The sequence below is a fragment of the Mobula hypostoma genome, chromosome X2 (genome assembly GCF_963921235.1).
Source record: "Mobula hypostoma chromosome X2, sMobHyp1.1, whole genome shotgun sequence".
Classification (NCBI taxonomy): Eukaryota; Metazoa; Chordata; class Chondrichthyes; order Myliobatiformes; family Myliobatidae; genus Mobula; species Mobula hypostoma.
In genome coordinates, this window is record NC_086129.1 from 29,160,902 (window position 1) to 29,180,323 (window position 19,422).

The following is a 19,422-nucleotide window of genomic DNA, read 5'->3' on the forward strand; positions in this document are numbered from 1 at the left end:
TGATTTCCCTAATATCCAGACTCAATTAAAGATATTAAAGTTGAAAAAAACAAACAGAATGCAATCCCATGTACAAAAACCAGTCCTGTATTGAAAATACCTCAGCTATTCGTTCTGAGTTTAGATGGGTTTTATCCCAGAACCCAAAGCAAACTGGTTAGCTCTGTGATTGCAATCAAACAACTTTTTTTTTGTGTAAAGGTCTGATTGCATAGGAGCACTTAAATCACTAAGGGCTGGAAGGCAACGGACCGGATTCCGTTAAATGGGATTCGTATAGATAGCTATTTAAAGGTCGGTATAACGTAGTGTCTATTATGTGCTATACAACTCTGTCATTGTAACTTAGATACTCTGATATGTAGAAACTTTTATTCAATAAAATAATTCATGTCAAAGACAATACACACTTCACTGAGTTTCCCATTAAATCATTCTGCAGTGGTTCCTACCATAAAACAAATGTTTGAATACGTGCGAATTGGACTGCAATGAAGCTTGCGACGGTATGTCTTTAAATGTTTGCACCGACTACCGCAGGGTTGCTGTTGCCGATCAATGGAGCAAACCCTTATGGTGCTGACCGTCGTGGAATAAGCCAATGAATGGAGAGATGCGAGAACGCGCTTGCCTTGGAGTGAACGAAGCGGGAGTGCGCTGGAGCAGCGTGAACGCGCGCCTGCATGCCAGCTGGCCAGCCTGCCTGAGCAGGATTGTGAAGTGTGTGTCTGTCGCTGAATCTCCCTGACTCGTCCTCCACTTTGCTCGCTGGATTTGTTTAGTAAACCACTCCGAGATCAACGAACAAGCAAGCAAAGGAGCTGTGGAAAAAAAAATAGAAGCAAGAAGGAAGAAAAATGCACATTTCAGTTTGTGGCATCGTCCTGATGGGAATGGCTCTTCTCCTGATTTCTCAAGGTACAGACAGGCACTGTGAAAACTGATGCGTTTTATCTCCCTCAGTAATTGTTGGCTTTGGTTGCAGGACGGTGACCCCGCTGCAGTAGAATGTACCATAGAGTTATAAACTTTAGCTCTGGCTCCGGTGAACACGGTGGTTTAATTGAATGTTTTAGACACTTCTATTTGAAATTTTGCATTGTTTGGCAGTTGGAACCTTTAAGTATCACTTTGGGTTTGCTGTCACATTCCGGGAGCGTAGCCTTTTTAAAAATAGTACATCGGGCCAAAATCGCTTAAAAATGGTTGAAGTAAGGAGAAAAACTATTGATAGGTTCAGTTTGCAATCTTTATATGTGCAATAATTAATGTATACGATACGCACTCCGTTTTGATGCATTTTTGCCCACCAGAGTAGCAGTTAATTAATGATACTTTTATGGCGGGGGGGGGGGGATGGAGTGGATGTAGGTGGTGGCGAAAGAAACCTCTTCCTGACTGCAGTAGCAGTTCTCGTTAAAGGTACAGTGTTTGCTTTGATTCTCTCTCCCTCTTTCACCTCTCCTCTGATTTAAGAAGAACGATCTCCATATCTACAGACTACAGTAAAAACGTCAGTCCCGCCAGTAAATACTTAACCGTGCGTCTTTAAAACAAAGTTTGGGCACATATTCCGCCCTTCGAGGTGGCTGTGTTTCCTCTGCTGTTGTCAACTTGCTGAGATGTCCTTTAAAATAGTAAACGGAGGTGCAGGCCAACTTTCACCGCTGTTCAACATTTAAAGGGATAACTGCCCTCTTTCGTTAGCCTCCCGTTAAAACAATAGACCGCAGATACTCCAAAGTGCCCATTTGCTGAGGCGTCTCTCAAGTTGAAACATTCAAATTCTAGCAACGTATTGACTATATATGAACATTATCTTGTATTTCTATGCTGTAACACGTATTGGTATTTAAGTGCCAAGTTAAGGTGAACGACTCGACTTGATTATCGTGACTAAAGGGGAAGAACCCAAGAACTTCGTAGTTCAGAGAGTGGAGATTGCCTAGTTATTGATTTAGGGGGATGTAATAACGTGTGCTATTGCATCCCCGCTCTTCGCTGCAGTTGCCTTGTATTTAGACAAATCATCTGAGCCGGCATTTACAGTGCATCTGTATAGTGGGAATGCTTGATAGTGATCTACTGCTGATTAGTAGGCAAATCATTGCCGGAACTGCCTGGAGTGGGCTGAATATTTGGGCTCTGTAATAATTCGGGTTGAATCGGTTCTGACTGTCCCTGCCGCAACCAAAGGAGCTGTTCTTTCAGCACCGCCTCCAGTATCATTGGGCGCTCTGTATTCAACTCGTGCGTTTTCATATTCTGTTAGATTTTTTTCTCCCCAAGATACTAAATAGCTTCCTCTAATGTATAAAAAAAATAAGCATACTTAAGACACCCGGTCCTATCTATCCTTATTCTCTGACTCTGATATACTCAAAGCTCGCAGCGTTTACTGTTTGTTATACGGTTGATCGAGTTCCCACTGGATTATCTATGGGTTACACAGCTCTTCCACTGTCGACCTGAAATTATCAGTGGCTGTCTGATGTCCGACCCCACTCCAATCCAGGGCGTTCATGTTAATACCGTTCCAGATGGCACCAAACTTTATCACGAAAGCTGCATTGGCTAAGCTGTTCCGTACTGTGATAACCTTTTCTGTGTTAGCTGCCAGTGACTTTGCGTTGATTGCAGTATACTGTATCTCACGGTCTGAGGGCTGAAAGACCCAGTTACATCTCGCTTGTGCTCCTCACTTGGACCGATACTTAAAACCATCGTTTAACTCTAAGGTCATCGTCCACCTGTATTATGCTGGATCTCTATTTTTCGAATAATATATATGTCGATTTTTGACTACCGTTCCTATTTCCACTCTTATAACTAAGATGTATCAGTTTACGCCCTCTTTCCTTCCTCTCTCCCTGCCGCCAACATCTGCTTTCCTGTAATTGGTAGATTTGCTGCCGTGTCAAGCAAGACATAGTATTTAGCTACAGAAATTATAGGAGAGCCGTATTGCATCTGACGACTTTCAACTGCAGCGTCATAATATCTTGGAGTTGAACTCGTAGAGGCAGTAGCAATCTTGGATGCCTTCTAATTTTGAAATAATTAAGTTCGCGTATTGCCATAAAGTCATATTCTGCCTACCTTTATGAACTGGTCTCAAATTCTGCCATAAACCAGTTTCATGTGTACACCTAACTGCAATTAAGACCGTGCTGAAGAATCTCAAGTACAGTTTGTAGATTATAAAATGGTGCTTCTTATGAAGGCCAAATTATTTTAAACAGGTAGCAGATTGAATAGAATGAAAATCGATATACAAAGGCTGGTAAAACTTTATTTCTGCTAAAGGTAACATAATTCATTATTGAATATTTACCCTCAACATTTGTGGATTGCTGAAAAAGTGCTTTTATAAATGTGCTACTAATTATTAAGCATTGTAAAATTAAAACTTCTGAATTTCAAAGAATACACAATGGAATGTTATGGGACATAATTAAACTTAAATTAAGTTTAATTAAAATTAAATTAAGCATTTTTAACTTTAGAATATTAGGTAAGTGAGAAACTTAATTCTACCTTCCCTAGATGAGTGCAGTTTATCTGCTTGTCTCTACAATTTGTTGCCCATTGAACTCTGATAAATGAAGAATGTTAAATATAGAGAACCTAACTGACACAGAAAACAACAGTTGTCTTTTTAAAAGTTTAATTAACCTGGACCATATTCATGTCATTAACAGATCCCCTTTATTAGACATTTCTTAATTAAGCATTAGAGATTGTTATCCAAGAAAAGGCAATGGAAGTATCCAAATTGCATTCATGCAGCAAAAGGAAAATGGTGTTCAGAAGTTTTAGAGCTTGTTGCCCTACTGAAGAGAGAATGGAGTCCAAGCCAAATCTACAGGAAGCCAAGTTTCTTGGACTTCCTCTGGAATCTGGCATATCAAAAATGGGAAGCTGGCCAGTAGAGGATGCAAGGGAGCAGTTCCTTTTTAATTAGCTGAGATATGAAAGGGTAGGTGGTGCTTAATCAGGGGAAGGCCAAAGCAAAGGAGTTTGAGGGTTTCCTGTGAAATCTGGTTGGGGAATACTGCTGATGCTCTGCCAGCTGAGTATACATACAGTTTGATCCCAATGACTTCAGATTGGTATCCTTCCATAATGTATACCAGGATGACTTGAGGAAATCCAGGTTAAACAAAATATATATTTCTCCATTGTCCTTTTTGTCACTGATTTGTCCTTGCATTAACAATATTTGGGTTGAGGTTAATGTACTTTATGTTCCTCTGTCAGTGACTTAAGGGATAAAATAAAATGTAACTTTTAGATTTTTTTTTACATAAGAACATAGTCGAAATATAAGAAGTAGGTACAGGAGTGGACCATCTGGCCCTCTCGGCCTGTTCCACATTCAACAAGATCATGGCTGATTTAACTGTGCACTCAGCTCCACCCATCTACCATTTACCATAACCCTTAATTCCAATACAATGCAAAAATATATCTAATAGTGTCTTAAATGTATTTAAAGATGTAGTCTCTTTTGCTCCCGGGTAGAGAATTAGAATTCCACCAATTCACTACTCTCTGGGAAATGCAGTTTCTTCTCATCTCCAGCTAAATCAATTCCACCAAATCTTGAGGGTACGTTCTAAACTCACCAGTAGAAACAACTTTCCTGCCTCTCTCTCACTGATCCCTTTCATAGTTTTACATGTTTTGATAAGGTCCTTCCCCGATTCTTCTGAATTCCAGAGTATAGACCCAAATGACTTGATCTCTCCTCACAGGCTCACCCTCTCTTCTTAAGAATGAACCTTGTGAACCACCTCAAAACCCCATGTGTCTTTACTCTGCCTGTATTCCTATCTTTCTCTACAATTTTGAACAAGTCTGAGAATTCTCTGCATGAAATGCCAGGCTGAAGCAGTTGTATTTGGATTGGGAACATCTGTCTCATTTGGATCTTTAACCTATCTTGTGACCAATTATTGAATCAATTAGATCTTCCATTAAGAATAACTGATGCTAAGTAGAAATCTGATACCATGTTTTACATTTGAGTCAACACACAATATTTTAGAAAGATATTTATGTAGTTAAAGCTTGAAAGATGGATAATTCAGGAAAAATTATTGCACTATCACTTTGTTCCTTGTATTATCATAAGTGCCTTGTGGCCATTATTCAACATTAACACGAATTTCATTGAGCAGTTATAACTGTTGGTTTGAAGTGTCCCTGAATAAGTAATTGGTAGCATATATTAAAATCACAAGAAAATTAGATTTTGGAGTTGTATCTGATTTAAAACCACAATAAAACATCAACAAAACCTTTAGAGCACATGTCAACAATGAAGCCTGTGTCTCTTGTGAAGCTTCAGTTTTTCCAGACTTTTAATTGCATGTGTTTTCAGAGCACTGTTGTGAATATAAACACGTTGCACAATGGAGATTTCATTCAAAGGCTACAGGGATTCAAAATGTTGATCACTGTGAATATAAGTGATAGTTTCAATGAAGTTTGGAGTTTTAAGCCAGGCTTTCTGTGGTTAGACTTGTAGATTATTCTGTTATCTAAGATGTCTAACCTAAAATTTGTAACAGGTATTGGCATCTTGTAGGAAGAACTCATATTTAATGAAAACACACTGGTCTTGCAGTGCTGTGATTACAATAAGGGCAGCATGGTAGCATAGTGATTCAATTCCTGCAGCTGTTTGTAAGGAGTTTTTATGTGCTCCCCATGAGTATGTCAGTTTTCTCCCAGTGGTCCAGTTTCCTCCCATATTCCAAAGACACAAGGGTCAGTAAGTGTTAGTAAGATTTGTGCATGCTATGTTGGAGCCAGAAGTAGGGCAACACTTGTGGGCTGCTCCCACCACATCCTCAGAATGTATTGGTCAATGACTCATTTCTCTGTGTAAGTAAAGCTAATCTTTCAGCTTTTAAAGTTGTGACTTGGATTCTGCAACCTTTGCTGCCTGGAGGTTCAGTCCTTGGGCACCTACTATTTTGAATGTAAGATAATGGGGACAAGATATAATGGATGCTAATCAGTTCTCATATGAACTAAGAACAGAGATAATTCATTTGATACTTGAGTGTGCCCATGTTTCATAAATGAAAACAACAGCACTATAGCTCTCAAAAATATAAAATGGATATTCCTTGATTAAATTCCTCCTACTGGTCGTCACATTATGAAATGCATTCTGTCAAAGGCTGACAGCTTTATAGGAAACATAAATGTAGTAAAGTTGATGCAATTATAACACGGAAGAACAAACATTAAAACTAACTTCAAAACTAAATTTCAACTTATTTTCAATGTTTAAACATTTTAATATATATTTAGAAGGATTTCATATATCTTGCAACATTATTCAAATGTATGCCTTGTTTTCAGTGATTTGGTAGCAATGAAAAATTGAGCATATCCTTGGAAGCTAGAAGTTTCAACATCATCTGATTTGGCCTCGGGCATCTTTGGACCCCAAAAGATTTGATAAATTATGTACTTCAAATTAAAAAAACTTTCATGTGGTATAGCTTGTTACCTGTTCATGGATCAGCACTATGATTAATAGGAAAACAGAGCTGCTGCTAAGAGCTATTTATCCACATGGAAAATTGCAGTAACAGAGGGAAAACTGTACTTAATAGTTATGACTGTGTCATGGATGTAAGTGGAGTACGTTTTGAGGTTTCATCATGTGAACGTTTGGCATAATGGGAGTAATATTCCACTTAATCGTATCTTGGGTTGCACTTAAGCTTCTCAAAGTGGAATCTAATGAAGCTGCATTATTCATTCATTGCCACCTTGTTAGTGCACCACAGCTCTGAAAAGCTGTAAAAATAATCTCAAAGTCATAATCATCATAAAGTGACATTAAAGATTCCTGCACCTTTATTTGAGAAAGTCTATGAAGATTAGTTTTGGATGACCTTGTGAAAGCGGTTGTCTGCAAACAGCATGCATTCAGAGTAGCCAAAAGTAGTGTGATTTCAATAAGTTAAGTATTTATATGCTACATCATTTGAAATTTTTACAGGGGGCCTAGGTTCACTTTGCATTTTCACCATGGTGCAAAATTAGTTCAATTTTAACAGAGTTGGAAACAGTCCCAGAAGAACTGACCTCCTGAGTTAATAAAAATGGAAAAATGTGCTGTACGAATAAGAACTAGGTTAGTGGATTTACAATAAATAGATACTGGTCTGTTGGATCGACTTCATACTGAGTGCTGGACAAACAGAAACTAGATTTTTAAAGGATGTACTGTATATAGAAGAAAAAGTCTCAAGCCCTAAAATGTTAAATGAATAAATCTAACCCCTGGTTGCCATCTCAAAAAGTAAGTACTTAACACAAGAACTCAATGATTTTTGTTTCATGTTTATCACTACTGTAATTTGACTTTCTGTGAGTTGTAGAATCAATTATGTATTGAATATTCTGCAGATGCTGGAAAACTGAAATGTAAATTCTGAAAAACTAGCATGTTAGATAGCAACTACAGAGAGAGAGTTTGTTTTGGGTTCGTAACCTTTCAATAAATATTGGAAAAAGTTAAGAATCAAAAAATTATCCAAAGCAAAGGATGCAGGGAAAATCATCGAATGAATATTGATGAATGGGAGCAAAGTAACTATTAAAATTAATGGTAATAGTTGGATTGTTTAAATGAGCAAATAAAAATCTGTTTCACTATAGATTAACCTGTCTGAGGAGGTAACTAGGAGATTGATAAGGGCAGTGCATTTAGTTAAAACTTTCAGCATTTGATGGGAAAGTTAAAATTCAAGACAGAGTATCAAGTTGGATCCATCTGAGGAATTGAAAGCAAAGATAATAGTTGATGGGTTTGTTTTGCAATTTAAAGACCATTGGCTCTGGAGATTCACAAGGCCTTGTTTTAGTGCATATTAATGATTTAGATTTAACTATAGATATGAGTTTTTTAAAAAAAGTCTTGCGCGAACTGGCTGGAGAAATGTAATTAGCTGGGTCTAGAGAGAGGCAGAATCATGTTTATTATCACTGACATGTTGTGAAATTTGTTATTTTGCAGCAGCAGTACAGTGCAAAAAGATACAATTACTAAGTTACAATATGTAAATAAATCAATAATGTGAAAGAAGAATAGCAGGGCTGTGTTCATAGATCATCCAGAAATCTGGTATAGGGGAAGACACTGTTCCTAAAATATTTAGTGTAGGTCTTCAAGCCCCTGTACAACCTCCCATGGTAGTAATGAGAAGGCAATAACGTGAATAACCCATTTTCCTTGGTTTCATATACCCCCTAAGAATGGAAGACATAGAATGAAAGTAATTAATAGAATGTTAGAAGGGCAAATAGGGAAAAAGGGGGGGAGGGGACTTACCAGAGGGTGGGGCAGTGGGAGGGGGTGGTCGTGAATCTGGAATTAATTGCATAGAAGGATGGCAGAGTCAAAAACATTGGTTGTTTAAGAGAAATACTTAGATATGCATATCAAGGGCTGTAACTTGTCTTGTAAGGCTGTACACTTAGTGCTGGGATAGCTTTTCCTCTGTGGGTCTGATGGGCCAAATAGCTGTGTTGTAAATATTCTGTGTTTCTGTTCCCCAATGGGATAATGATGCATGCCTTCGCTCGTATTTTTTTTTGTTGATGTCATCCTTGAAATGTTTGCTTTACTGGTCTTTTTGTAGAGATTGCCAAGTTGAGTCATGCTGAAAAATTACTTTCTTGAAAAAGAAATTAAAGTCAGTCATTGGATGAATAGTAATTGGTGGGTTGGGATGAATGGGAAGCACATTGGGTCCCATGGGACTTGTGCAAGCAATTCTCTACTCCTATCATAAGGTTGGCAAATCTCAAAACATCAAAAGCAAGATAAGTCTGCAACTAAAATAATCATTAGTGCTACTGTAATCAACTGCAGCTTCAACACTCATTAATGTCAACATATTGTAGAGAAGGAAGGAGCCTTTGCTAAGGCAGTTGCTTATGGATGTTTAGTAATTGTTGATTTTTGGATGTGATAGAAATGTTGGAAGCACTCAGCAGATTAGGTAGTATTGTCAGAGGGAGACAGTTCACATTTCTTGTCTGTAATCTTGGAAAATATTATGGCTGTAACAGGATTTAAGGAAAATTTGAAGACAATTGGGAGGTAATGGAGAATAACAAATGTCCTGGGACAGGATGATAAGATGGTGCAAGGTGAGAGAGGTTGGAAATGGAATATAAAGAACCTGGGTATACAGGAACTATAGGTGGCAACAGGAAAATTTTAACAACTCTGAGAAATGTGTAGTCTGTAGTTATACGATGTGATTTTTAAAATTTAAATATGAGGTTATTGCAGAATGTAATTCTGTTCCTTGAAGTTTTATTGAGCATCATTATAATAGCATAATAACTGGAGGTCAGACTAAAAGCAATGCAGACATTAAAATAGGAAGTGACTAGGTACAGGAGCATGTCAAAGTAACTCTAATTATAGGACCTAGCTTCTGACTTGAAAGAAATGCATCTTTCTCATAATAGGAAGCTAAGTTGTCCAAGAAAGAAGCAAAATAATATAATAAAAGCTGCCAAACTCTTTTTGTTCAATAATAATATTGCCATGCTTTTAAAACTCATGGGAATCGAGATGAAGATGACATCCTGTAGATAAGTGTGAGCCCTTTCATTCATAGAATACTTAGATGTTTTTATGTCATTTTGCAAGAATGTCAAAATGACCTTTTATAAACAAGGTTGGCGTGTTATTTTAAGAAATCTTAAAATGAATCAGCATACCCATTAAACTAGATGTCTTCAAGATGCCCTCAACTGGAAGACAATAATCTCTCTCTTTGTGAAGGTTATAAAAGAACTAAAGATCACCTGGCTACCTAAGCAGACAGCTTATTCTGCTCGCAAGTTCTCCGCCTGACAGGTATAATGGCTCCTTTACTCAATGGATAGTGATTGTGAGCTTTGTTGTTTAAAAAAAAGCCAAATAACTTGAAGAAATTTCATTTCCTCGTAAATTGTAGAATAACATTTTTGTAACAGGAAACATGCTGTTTCTGCTGGTCAGTTTTAATTCTTACTATCAATAAATATGTCAGAAGGATGGTATGGTGAGTATAAATGGTCTCTCATGATTGTGGATTACCCCTTCAAACATTAAAAGAACAGTCTTCTGTCTGAAGTTGGAGAAACTCTAACATTATCAACTTCTAAACAGTTACAGAATAGAGTAGTTCTGGGCCTCTTAGAGGCTAAATTTCATTAGAGGTCATTGCTTTAGTTGAGATTAAGTGGCTCCCACATGAATCATAACCCACTCTATGGAAGGGTATTGATTCGAGAATACCTTGTGATCTCCAGCTTCATTGAAAAGGTGGCTGAAGGTTGCATTGTTCATTCAGCACTTAACTTTCACCTGGGATTTGATTATTGTTCAGAGAAAGTTCACAGCAGAACTGTTTTGAGCCAAGGTTCAGTTGTGTGCTTCATGATGGTTTGAACTGGAGATCTATTCTGCTATCATGTCAAGGCATGAAGTCGCTAAACATCAAGTCCTAGCATTAAATTGAATGCATTTTTGCAGCAAACGAAGTGACATCTCATTGAACATAATACAGAGTTTCCTTGTAGATGGAGGGATGGCTGTTAATTCCTCCTTTGTACAGGAGCAAAAGACATTGTTCTATTTCCAAATATAAAATGTTTTGCAGAATTTGGTTGGTAAATTGATAGAGAAGATACTGAGAGGCAGGATTTATGAACACTTGGAGAGGCGTAATATGATTAGGAATAGTCAGCATGGCTTTGTCAAAGGCAGGTCATGCTTTATGAGCCTGATTGAATTTTTTGAGGATATGACTAAACACATTGAAGGTAGAGCAGTAGATGTAGTGTATATCAGCAAGGCATTTGATAAGGTACTCCATGCTAGGTTTACTGAGAAAGTAAGGAGGCATGGGATCCAAGGGGACCTTGCTTTGTGGATCCAGAATTTGCTTGCCCACAGAAGGTAAACAGTGGTGTAGACGGGTCATATTCTGCATGGAGGTCGGTGACCTATGGTGTGCCTCAGGGATCTGTTCTGGGACCCCTACTCCTTGTGATTTTTATAAATGACCTGGATGAGGAAGTGGTGGGATGGGTAGTAAATTTGCTGGTGACACAAAGGTTGGAAGGTTGTTGTGGATAGTGTGGAGGGCTGTAAGATGTTACAGCAGGACATCGATAGGATGTAAAACTGGGCTGAGAAGTGTCAGATGGAGTTCAACCCAGATCAGTGTGAGGTGGTTCATTTTGATAGATCAAATATGATGGCAGAATATAGTATTAATGGTAAGACTCTTGGCAGTGTGGAGGATCAGAGGGATCTTGAGGTCGGAGTCCATCGGACACTCAAAGCTGCTGCGCAGATTGACTGTGTGGTTAAGAAGGCATACGGAGCATTGGCCTTCATCGATCACGGGATTGAGTTCAAGAGTCGAGGGGTAATGTTACAGCTCTATGGGACCCTGGTCAGACCCCACTTGGAGTACTGTGCTCAGTTCTAGTCACCTCACTACAGGAAGGATGTGGAAACTATAGAAAGGGTGCAGAGGAGATTTACAAGGATGTTGCCTGGATTGGGGAGCATGTCTTATGAGAACAGATTGAGTGAACTTGACTTTTTCTCCTTGGAGCGATGGAGGATGAGAGGTGACCTGATAGGTGTATAAGATGATGAGAGGCATTGATCGTGTGGGTAGTCAGAAGTTTTTTCCCAGGGCTGAAATGGCTAACATGAGAGGACATGGTTTTAAAGTGCTTGGAAGTAGGTACAGAGGAGATGTCAGGGGTAAGCTTTTTACACAGAGAGTGGTGAGTGCGTGGAATGGGCTGTCAGCGACGGTAGTGGAGGCGGATACAATAGGGTCTTTTAAGAGACTCTTAGCTAAGTACATGGAGCTTAGGAAAATAGAGGGCTATGGGTAACCCTAGGTAATTTCTAAAGTAAGTACATGTTCAGCACTGCATCGTTGGCCAAAGGGCCTGTATTGTGCTGTAGGTTTTCTGTGTTTCTGTTTTCTATGAATTTGTCATGTTAACTTGCTGCTAAGATGGCCTAATGTCATTTGACAAAACTATACCCTTGATAGCTGAGTTAGAGCATCCCCAGAAGTTACCATCTCATCTGATCTAGGCAACAACATACTTCCAATATTGCAAATGGCATTTTTACATCCACATCCTCAAAATGGCATTCATACTTTCAGTGGCTGTGTAATTTCTTTTAAAAAAGAAAATTAACAAATGGATTTTGGAACATGTGTGCAAGTTCAGAATATAATGTCCATTCCTAATTCTCCTTAATTATATTTATTTTCAGTTACTATAGTACTTTGGGTAAAGGTGCTCCCATGATTTTGTTGGATAAGGAATTCTTGGATTTTGACTCTGGAGAGATGGTGGTGGGTTTCTAATTTGGGATGCTGTGTGATGTGGAGGGGAACTTGCAGTTCATAGCACTCCCATTGCTCCCATGCTGGTATTCCTGGCAGACAAAATTGGGGGAAGGGACCTTCTGCCAAAGTATCTGCTGTTTAACTCTCAGTTTTTGAGCAACAGGATGAATTCTTGGGCTTCCATATCTTGTGCAGTTTAATTATTCTGCAAAGGTTCCACTTTATTAACCAAGCTGTTATCCAAATGGAAGTGTAAGCAGTACTTTTGCCTCTTGGTGTTTGCTCCTGGCTGGCAACCAAAGGCACATCCATGCCTTGCAGATTGGGATAGCAATGATATAATATTGTCACTTACAATATCTTGGTTGTTTCTGAGAAGAGAATAATAGTTCATTAACCATGGATTGTTTTATCTAATTCATCAGTATTGGTAGATCATTTTAGATTTGTCACTAAATTTTAACAAGACAGCACATCTCCTAGCTTAATAGCTCTTACTAGTTTTAAGTAAATTGATTTTTTTAAAAATAATCTTGTTTAAATTTCATTTGTGTAGATAATGGGAAATAAATTAACAGGTTTGTATGTATCAGAAAAAATGTAAATCAATGCAGTCAGAGCATAAGGGAAGTATTCAAATATGATCTCTAGAACAAAGTTGTGCGAGAATGCTGCTACCATTCCACGTTTCCCACATGTTCCATTCTATTTCACTGAAGTCAATATAACTAATGTCAGAAGGGGAATACGACTGATGAATGATAGACTTGCATGGGTGTATTTCCGTTGATCAAAACTGCATTTCTTCCTCATGAAGCATGATTCTTGAGCTGAGGATTACAAAAACATGCCTTCTGAAGGGTGATGTTAAGAAGGTGATGGGGGTCACTTGTTATTTGGGAGGTGCAAGTCCAGATTTGGAATCTGAAGAAAGCTATTTAGGGGTATAAATAGTCCAATCTCTAAATGTTAGCAATGATAGTTTTGTTTACAAAATTACTCAGGGTTTATAACCAGAAGTGTAGATTTAAAAAAGAGAAAGTTGTATTTAGAACATAAGAATTACTTATTTAGTGTAGAACAGGCCCGTCCAGTCCAACGAGCTGCACCATCCAACATTCCACCTATTTAACACTAGCCTAATCACAGGCAAATTTACAATGACCAATTAACTTACAAACCAGTACGTCTTTGGACTGTGAGAGGAAACCGGAGCACCCGGAAGAAACCCATGCGGTTCACAGGGAGAATGTACAAACTCTGTACAGATGGTGCTGGAATTGAACTTTGAACTCTGAACTCAGAAATGCCCTGAACTGCAATTGCACCTCAGCAACCGCTACTACCATGGTACCCAGGTTGATAGACCTAGGGCCATGTGGCCTACTCCAGCTATCAGCCTGCTCTATTGTAACCCAGGAACCCACCTATTTTTCCACCAATATCCCAGATCCATTGACCTTTGTGGTAGTTCACACATCAAAGTTGCTGGTGAACGCAGCAGGCCAGGCGGCATCTCTAGGAAGAGGTGCAGTCGACGTTTCAGAAGGGTCTCGGCCTGAAACGTCGACTGCACCTCTTCCTAGAGATGCTGCCTGGCCTGCTGCGTTCACCAGCAACTTGGATGTGTGTTGCTTGAATTTCCAGCATCTGCAGAATTCCTGTTGTCTGTGGTAGTTCAGATGTGTTCATTCATCTCAGTTCTAAATAGCCTGCCCCTTACAAATTTAGTCCACTTGGTTCTGGACTACTTGGGTAAATGAAACATCTTCCATAAATCCGGCTTTTTAATTTTAAAACAATGTTTGTTCCAATGACATTTCCTCTTATTCTTCTCAATGTTAAAGAATTCCAGTCCCAGTCTTAAACTCTCCTTGTGATATCACTCCCCTACTCCAATAATCCCTGGACCAGTCTCATAAACCTGTCTCAACCATTGGTTGAAACTGATTACAGAGTACAGATTTACTTGGCTTTGTTAAAGTCTGGGTCAAATTGAAAAGGTCAGGTTGGCGGGGCTGGAAGCAAGGGACGGATAAAGCTTGGAGGTTTACTCCACTCTGCACCAAACTGAGGCTATGGCCAGCAACTAATGGGTTCCTAGACCGGCTGTGACAAGCTTTGTGGCTGTGGACTCACTTTCATTTCTGAACGTTATTTGCTTACTTTCACTGTTTGCATGATCTGTTTTTTTTTTCTCCCCCTGCAGATTGAGTGTTTGGTCTTTTTATTGGGTTCTATTGGGTTTCTCTGTTTTGTGGCTGCCTGTAAGGAGACGAATCTCAAGGTTGTATAACGTATACGTACTTTGATAATAAATGTACTGAGATGAGGGGGAAAGGTTGTGGAGTTCCAGTGAAGATCTGCAAGGATGACACGGGAAATGTCAGGGAAAGATGAACAAACATTTTCAAGAGAGGTTTGAGGTTTGACCCAATACAGGTTTTTTAAAATACGAAAGATTTTCTAGCAAGTTTCCATTTGTGAGGAAGAAAACTGTAGGGTATCAGTTTTCACTAAGAAAGCCAACACAAAATTGAAAAGGAACATCCTTAGCTAAAGAGCTGTGAGGATATTGAGTCCATTCTTACTTTGAAGAGTGAAGTATTTACAGGAAAGCTGGACAAAACGCAAGAGTTACTCTAATAGATTAAAATGAGGGTATACAGGAGAGTTGAGTGGAGCAGATATGCAGGGTGAGCTGGTTGGGCCAACTGGCCTTGATCTGTACTATGTATCTTGTGTCTAATTCAATCAACAGCTGGATGAGCAAAAATATATGCAGATGTGCAGTGTTTCATGAAAAATGACAACTTGGTCTATGGAAAATAACTGTTCATTTTCTACTCCAATCAGCATAATGTGCTAGTGAAATGGTGAGTACATTTTACTACTTCACGCAGTGACATTCGGGGGATCGGAGGCTGATGGATTGTAATAGCTTCCAGGGATTATGCTTGCAGTGGATCACTGGATTTAGTCAAATGAAATGTATCTTTGTCAAGTGAAAATTGATGAACGCAATTCAGCAGTAATTTAGGGAAGTAAGTTTCCTGACAACATTCATCACCCTTGCCGTTTCTTGCAGTATAATGCCCACTTTCTGTGATCAGACTTCTAGCTTTTTATTTTGAAAATGGTCCCTAACACTTTGTGAGAATCTGACTATTAATGAATGATCCATAGATGCAGGAAGCAGTCTAAACCTGCTTTGCACTATGTTGACAACAGTTTTGTTGCTTTCATTCCCTTCTGTGTGAGAACACATGGTGAAATTTCAACACAAGCCTATAGACTGGAGTGCTTTGTAAAGGGGCAACACAAATAAATGCAGAAAATGCTGGAAACACGAGGCAGACAGCATCTGTGGAAAGAGAAGATGTTTGTATTACAGGTTCGAGATCCCTCATGAGAAGTTGAAAAGGAAAGGCCAAGAAGATTGATGAAAAAAGATGGCATCAGCCGATAACTTGACCAAAGGTGATGTCCTTTAGACAGTTCACAAAGCTACTTCATTTACTACTTTCAAATATGATTACTATTGTAACCTGTGATTTACATTTTGATGTGTTTTCTGCAAGCCCATGATCAACTCCATTTCTTGCCAATCTCACCTGCTTAAAGCATAGAGCAGGATTGAAATCTGAGAATGAGAGTGGATGTTTAGTGCTGTCTACCTGCATTTGACCAGTCTCTCTCTCTCTCCCCCTCTCTCCCCCTCTCTCCCCCTCTCTCCCCCTCTGCTGCTCCCAGTGGAAGATGCCTGGGTTTGACCTGTCTCTCTATCCCTTTTGCTTGATGGTGCTAGAGTCTTGGTTCTTGGGCAAGGCTTAATCAATGCAGTTTGTGGATCAGACTCTGAAGTTCATATTACAGTGTGTTTCTGATTATTCCTTTTAGTTAATTGCTATTTTCTGCAATTTTGATCAGGCGGACTGGCTCCAAAGGGGCCTGCAGTCAATGAACGACACAGCGCTAAATTGAACTGAACTAAAGCTAAACATTCCTGGACTGTTTCAATGACTCTGGTTTGGTGTCTTGTATTGTGTTTTCACTTTTATTTTAAAACCATTTGTGCAATTTTTTTTGTGCACATTGGTTGTTGCACATTTTCTTTGAGTTCCATGGTGATTCTTCATGAATCAAGGTGCAAAGACACATAATCAACAGTCACACACAGTAAGCACGCACAAGATTACAATCTCGTAATATGAGTCCTGAGGCCCCAGTGACACCATGGCTTGATGCATACAAGTCAACAAACCCATATAACCCCATATGTTACATACCGCATGGATATCTTGTGACTGTCTTATGAGTATGATGTAACTGAGTATCTGATGAGCATGATGTAATGGTCTTGTGGATGTCACATAATGTAATATTCCTGCCGATGTGAGGTCATGTGTGGACATGTCCATGACAGGTATAAAAGGGAGACCCCTGGTGTGACGCAGTTAGTTTCAGTTGAATTGTTGTTTGCTACTCCGTTATGCTGCGTATTCGTCTTATGCGTATTCTGCGTATGCTGCAGTTCGTTTTTAAACCGGAGTTTTACTTTCTATTTTAAGGTAGAACCTTTGTGCTTGCAGTTTCAACAATGTCTGCCAGGTTTTTGTTTTAGTTTTACCTTTGCAGTTCAGTATTGGAGAGTGAAGACCTTTATAAAAGTACAAGACCCGAAGGATTGAGAAAAGTTGATGTCATTTGGCAGTTTCATAAAGGATCAACTTTATTGAGTCTTCAGTCAGGAAACAATGATCTGCATCTGAGATAACTCTGCCAAAAGAGCAAGGAAGTTTGTGCAGGGTTCGCTCGCCAGGAAAAGGTCAGTTCCTTTTAAGCCGTTTATTTCCTTCGTCATGAATCCTTTGGACAGAACCAGCAGAAATGTCGGGTCTATGAAGAAATCCTTCTCCAGAGAAGTCTTTCCTTATTGACTGTGTAAATCTCTTGGACTTTCGAATTTACCGTTCTAAGAATTGTTCGAATTTACCACTTTAAGAACTGTTTTCGCATTTACCCTTTTAAGAACTGTTCCAGAGTTGCCGTACAGCAGTTATCTTCCCACTAAGTTAGTCGTTTAAATACATTTCGCTATTTTTGAGCAGAGTTTAATAAATATTTGGTTTTATAAAACCTGACTCAATTCTATATTCATTGTTGCCGGTCACGTGACACGTATAACCCCAGCACAACGATATCTTCTGTTGACTGGCCCCTGATGTCAACTAGGTAACACCATAGCTTTGAGGCCCAGTCCTTGCGTCAACTCCAGAAACTAAAGAGGTCTTGTGATCACAAGAAAAGTGACCAAGAAGGCCACGCGCTATTTGACTGTGAGCCTCCATCTTGGGCAACAGCACGTTGTGAAGCTCCTTCAATATCTCCGCCAGCGAACAACTCACTGGTAGTGTAGACCTGCAGTTCTTTAAGTTCTTAACATATAGCAGGATCTTCCAATTATTAGATATATGTTTAAGTATAACGGTAGCACCTTTTATGCCAGTGGCACCACCATCTTGCCAGAATCAATTGTTTCGTGGCTATCTGTGGGGAAGATGAATCTTAGGGTTGTATACTAAATGAATCCTTTGATAGTAAATGTACTTTGACTCTTTGAACAAGTTATCACAGCTAATTTATTTCTTTCCCAGTTCTGATCAAAGTTTGTGGACCTGAAACAGAAGTTTTCTCTTTCCACAGGCGTTGTTCAACCTCGTGACTGTTTCCAGTGATTTTCTTTCAGGTTTCCAGCATCTGCTGTTATTTTGACTGACATAAATATATAAATAACCAAATTAAATAATGTCCTCCCAGTTGCTTCAGTAAGCAGCAAAAGTTTTAAATTGCTTCAAGATTATAGAATTTAACAGTATAGGTTGTATTCATATATGGTTAATTAAATCCCTAAAATCTTTATTACTATCTGCCTCAAAGTGCTTTCTGATCAGTTGCTTACACCCAACATAATCCCTTTTTTGCTTTTCGGAAGTTACTAATAGCTCTATTTAAACAAAAACAGTATTGAATGGTTTGACATCATAGATATCTTGTATGTGAAGGCCTTTTCTAAGCTCCCTTTAATTAGTAATCTGTTGTAGTTCAGAAGAAGCACTTTCAGCTCCAAGACGGGAGGCTGTGGGTTCAAGTTCTACTCAGGAGACTTTAATGTAATCTAGTTTGACATTTCAGTGTACTACTGAGTGAGAGCTATGGGTGAGGTTTAACATTAAAGCATATGTCTACATGAAGATCCAATGACATCTATTTTAATAAAGGGCTTGTTGCATTTCCTCAGTGATCTGCACAAGACGGTGGAATCCAGTTAATTGGGGCAGCTGTTTATTTGGGACAGCTCTTAAAGAACAAAAGCTTTATTTGGGACATTATACTGCTTAATTGTGACAGGAGACTGTTGCAGAACAGTTTCTAACTTAGTTGCGTGCACTTGTGTGGCCTTGAGACACTGCACTGTGCTTAGAGCAAAAAATTTTTAAGTAGCATCAGTTGCAAATGCGTGTGTTATGTTATTAATTTGGGCAGACTGATGCAGAATTAAACAGCAGTAATTTTTGACACACAGGAAGGCAATGTAAGAAGTCCATTATTTGCATGATTTTGTTTATTTATGGTCAATCAAAAGAACATGGCAACATGTACTAGATGAATTCCTCTGATAACTATCAGAAACTAATACAATTTTATACTACTGTAGTAATATTGGTAGTTTTCTAATATGTTCTATATTTCTTTTATATGCATAATTTGTTACTCCAAGTGGTAGTTTGTCTTTTTTAAAACTATTTCCATGAAACACTGGCTAATTGGGGCAGCCACTTAATTCAGGCAAAATGTACTGGTGGTCATGTGTCCCAACTAACCAGAATTTAACCCTCAATGTCAGCAAAAGAAAAAAAATTAGCCCAGGAATAAATCTTTGTAAAATGAAAACAGCTCAATGAATTAGTAATTCTCTTGCAATTAAGTCTGTAAAAAT

General features: G+C 38.8%; 1 protein-coding gene across 1 annotated transcript in view; it reads left to right on the forward strand.

Annotated features, from left to right (window-relative positions):
• The first annotated feature begins 682 nt into the window (after positions 1–682).
• opcml (opioid binding protein/cell adhesion molecule-like) overlaps positions 683–19,422 on the forward strand; it is a 2,222,745-nt gene continuing 2,204,005 nt past the window's right edge. Inside the window, exon 1 of the mRNA XM_063038344.1 lies at positions 683–918. Coding sequence (XP_062894414.1) covers positions 858–918 — 61 coding nt within the window. The 5' untranslated portion in view covers positions 683–857. The remainder of the gene's footprint in view (positions 919–19,422) is intronic.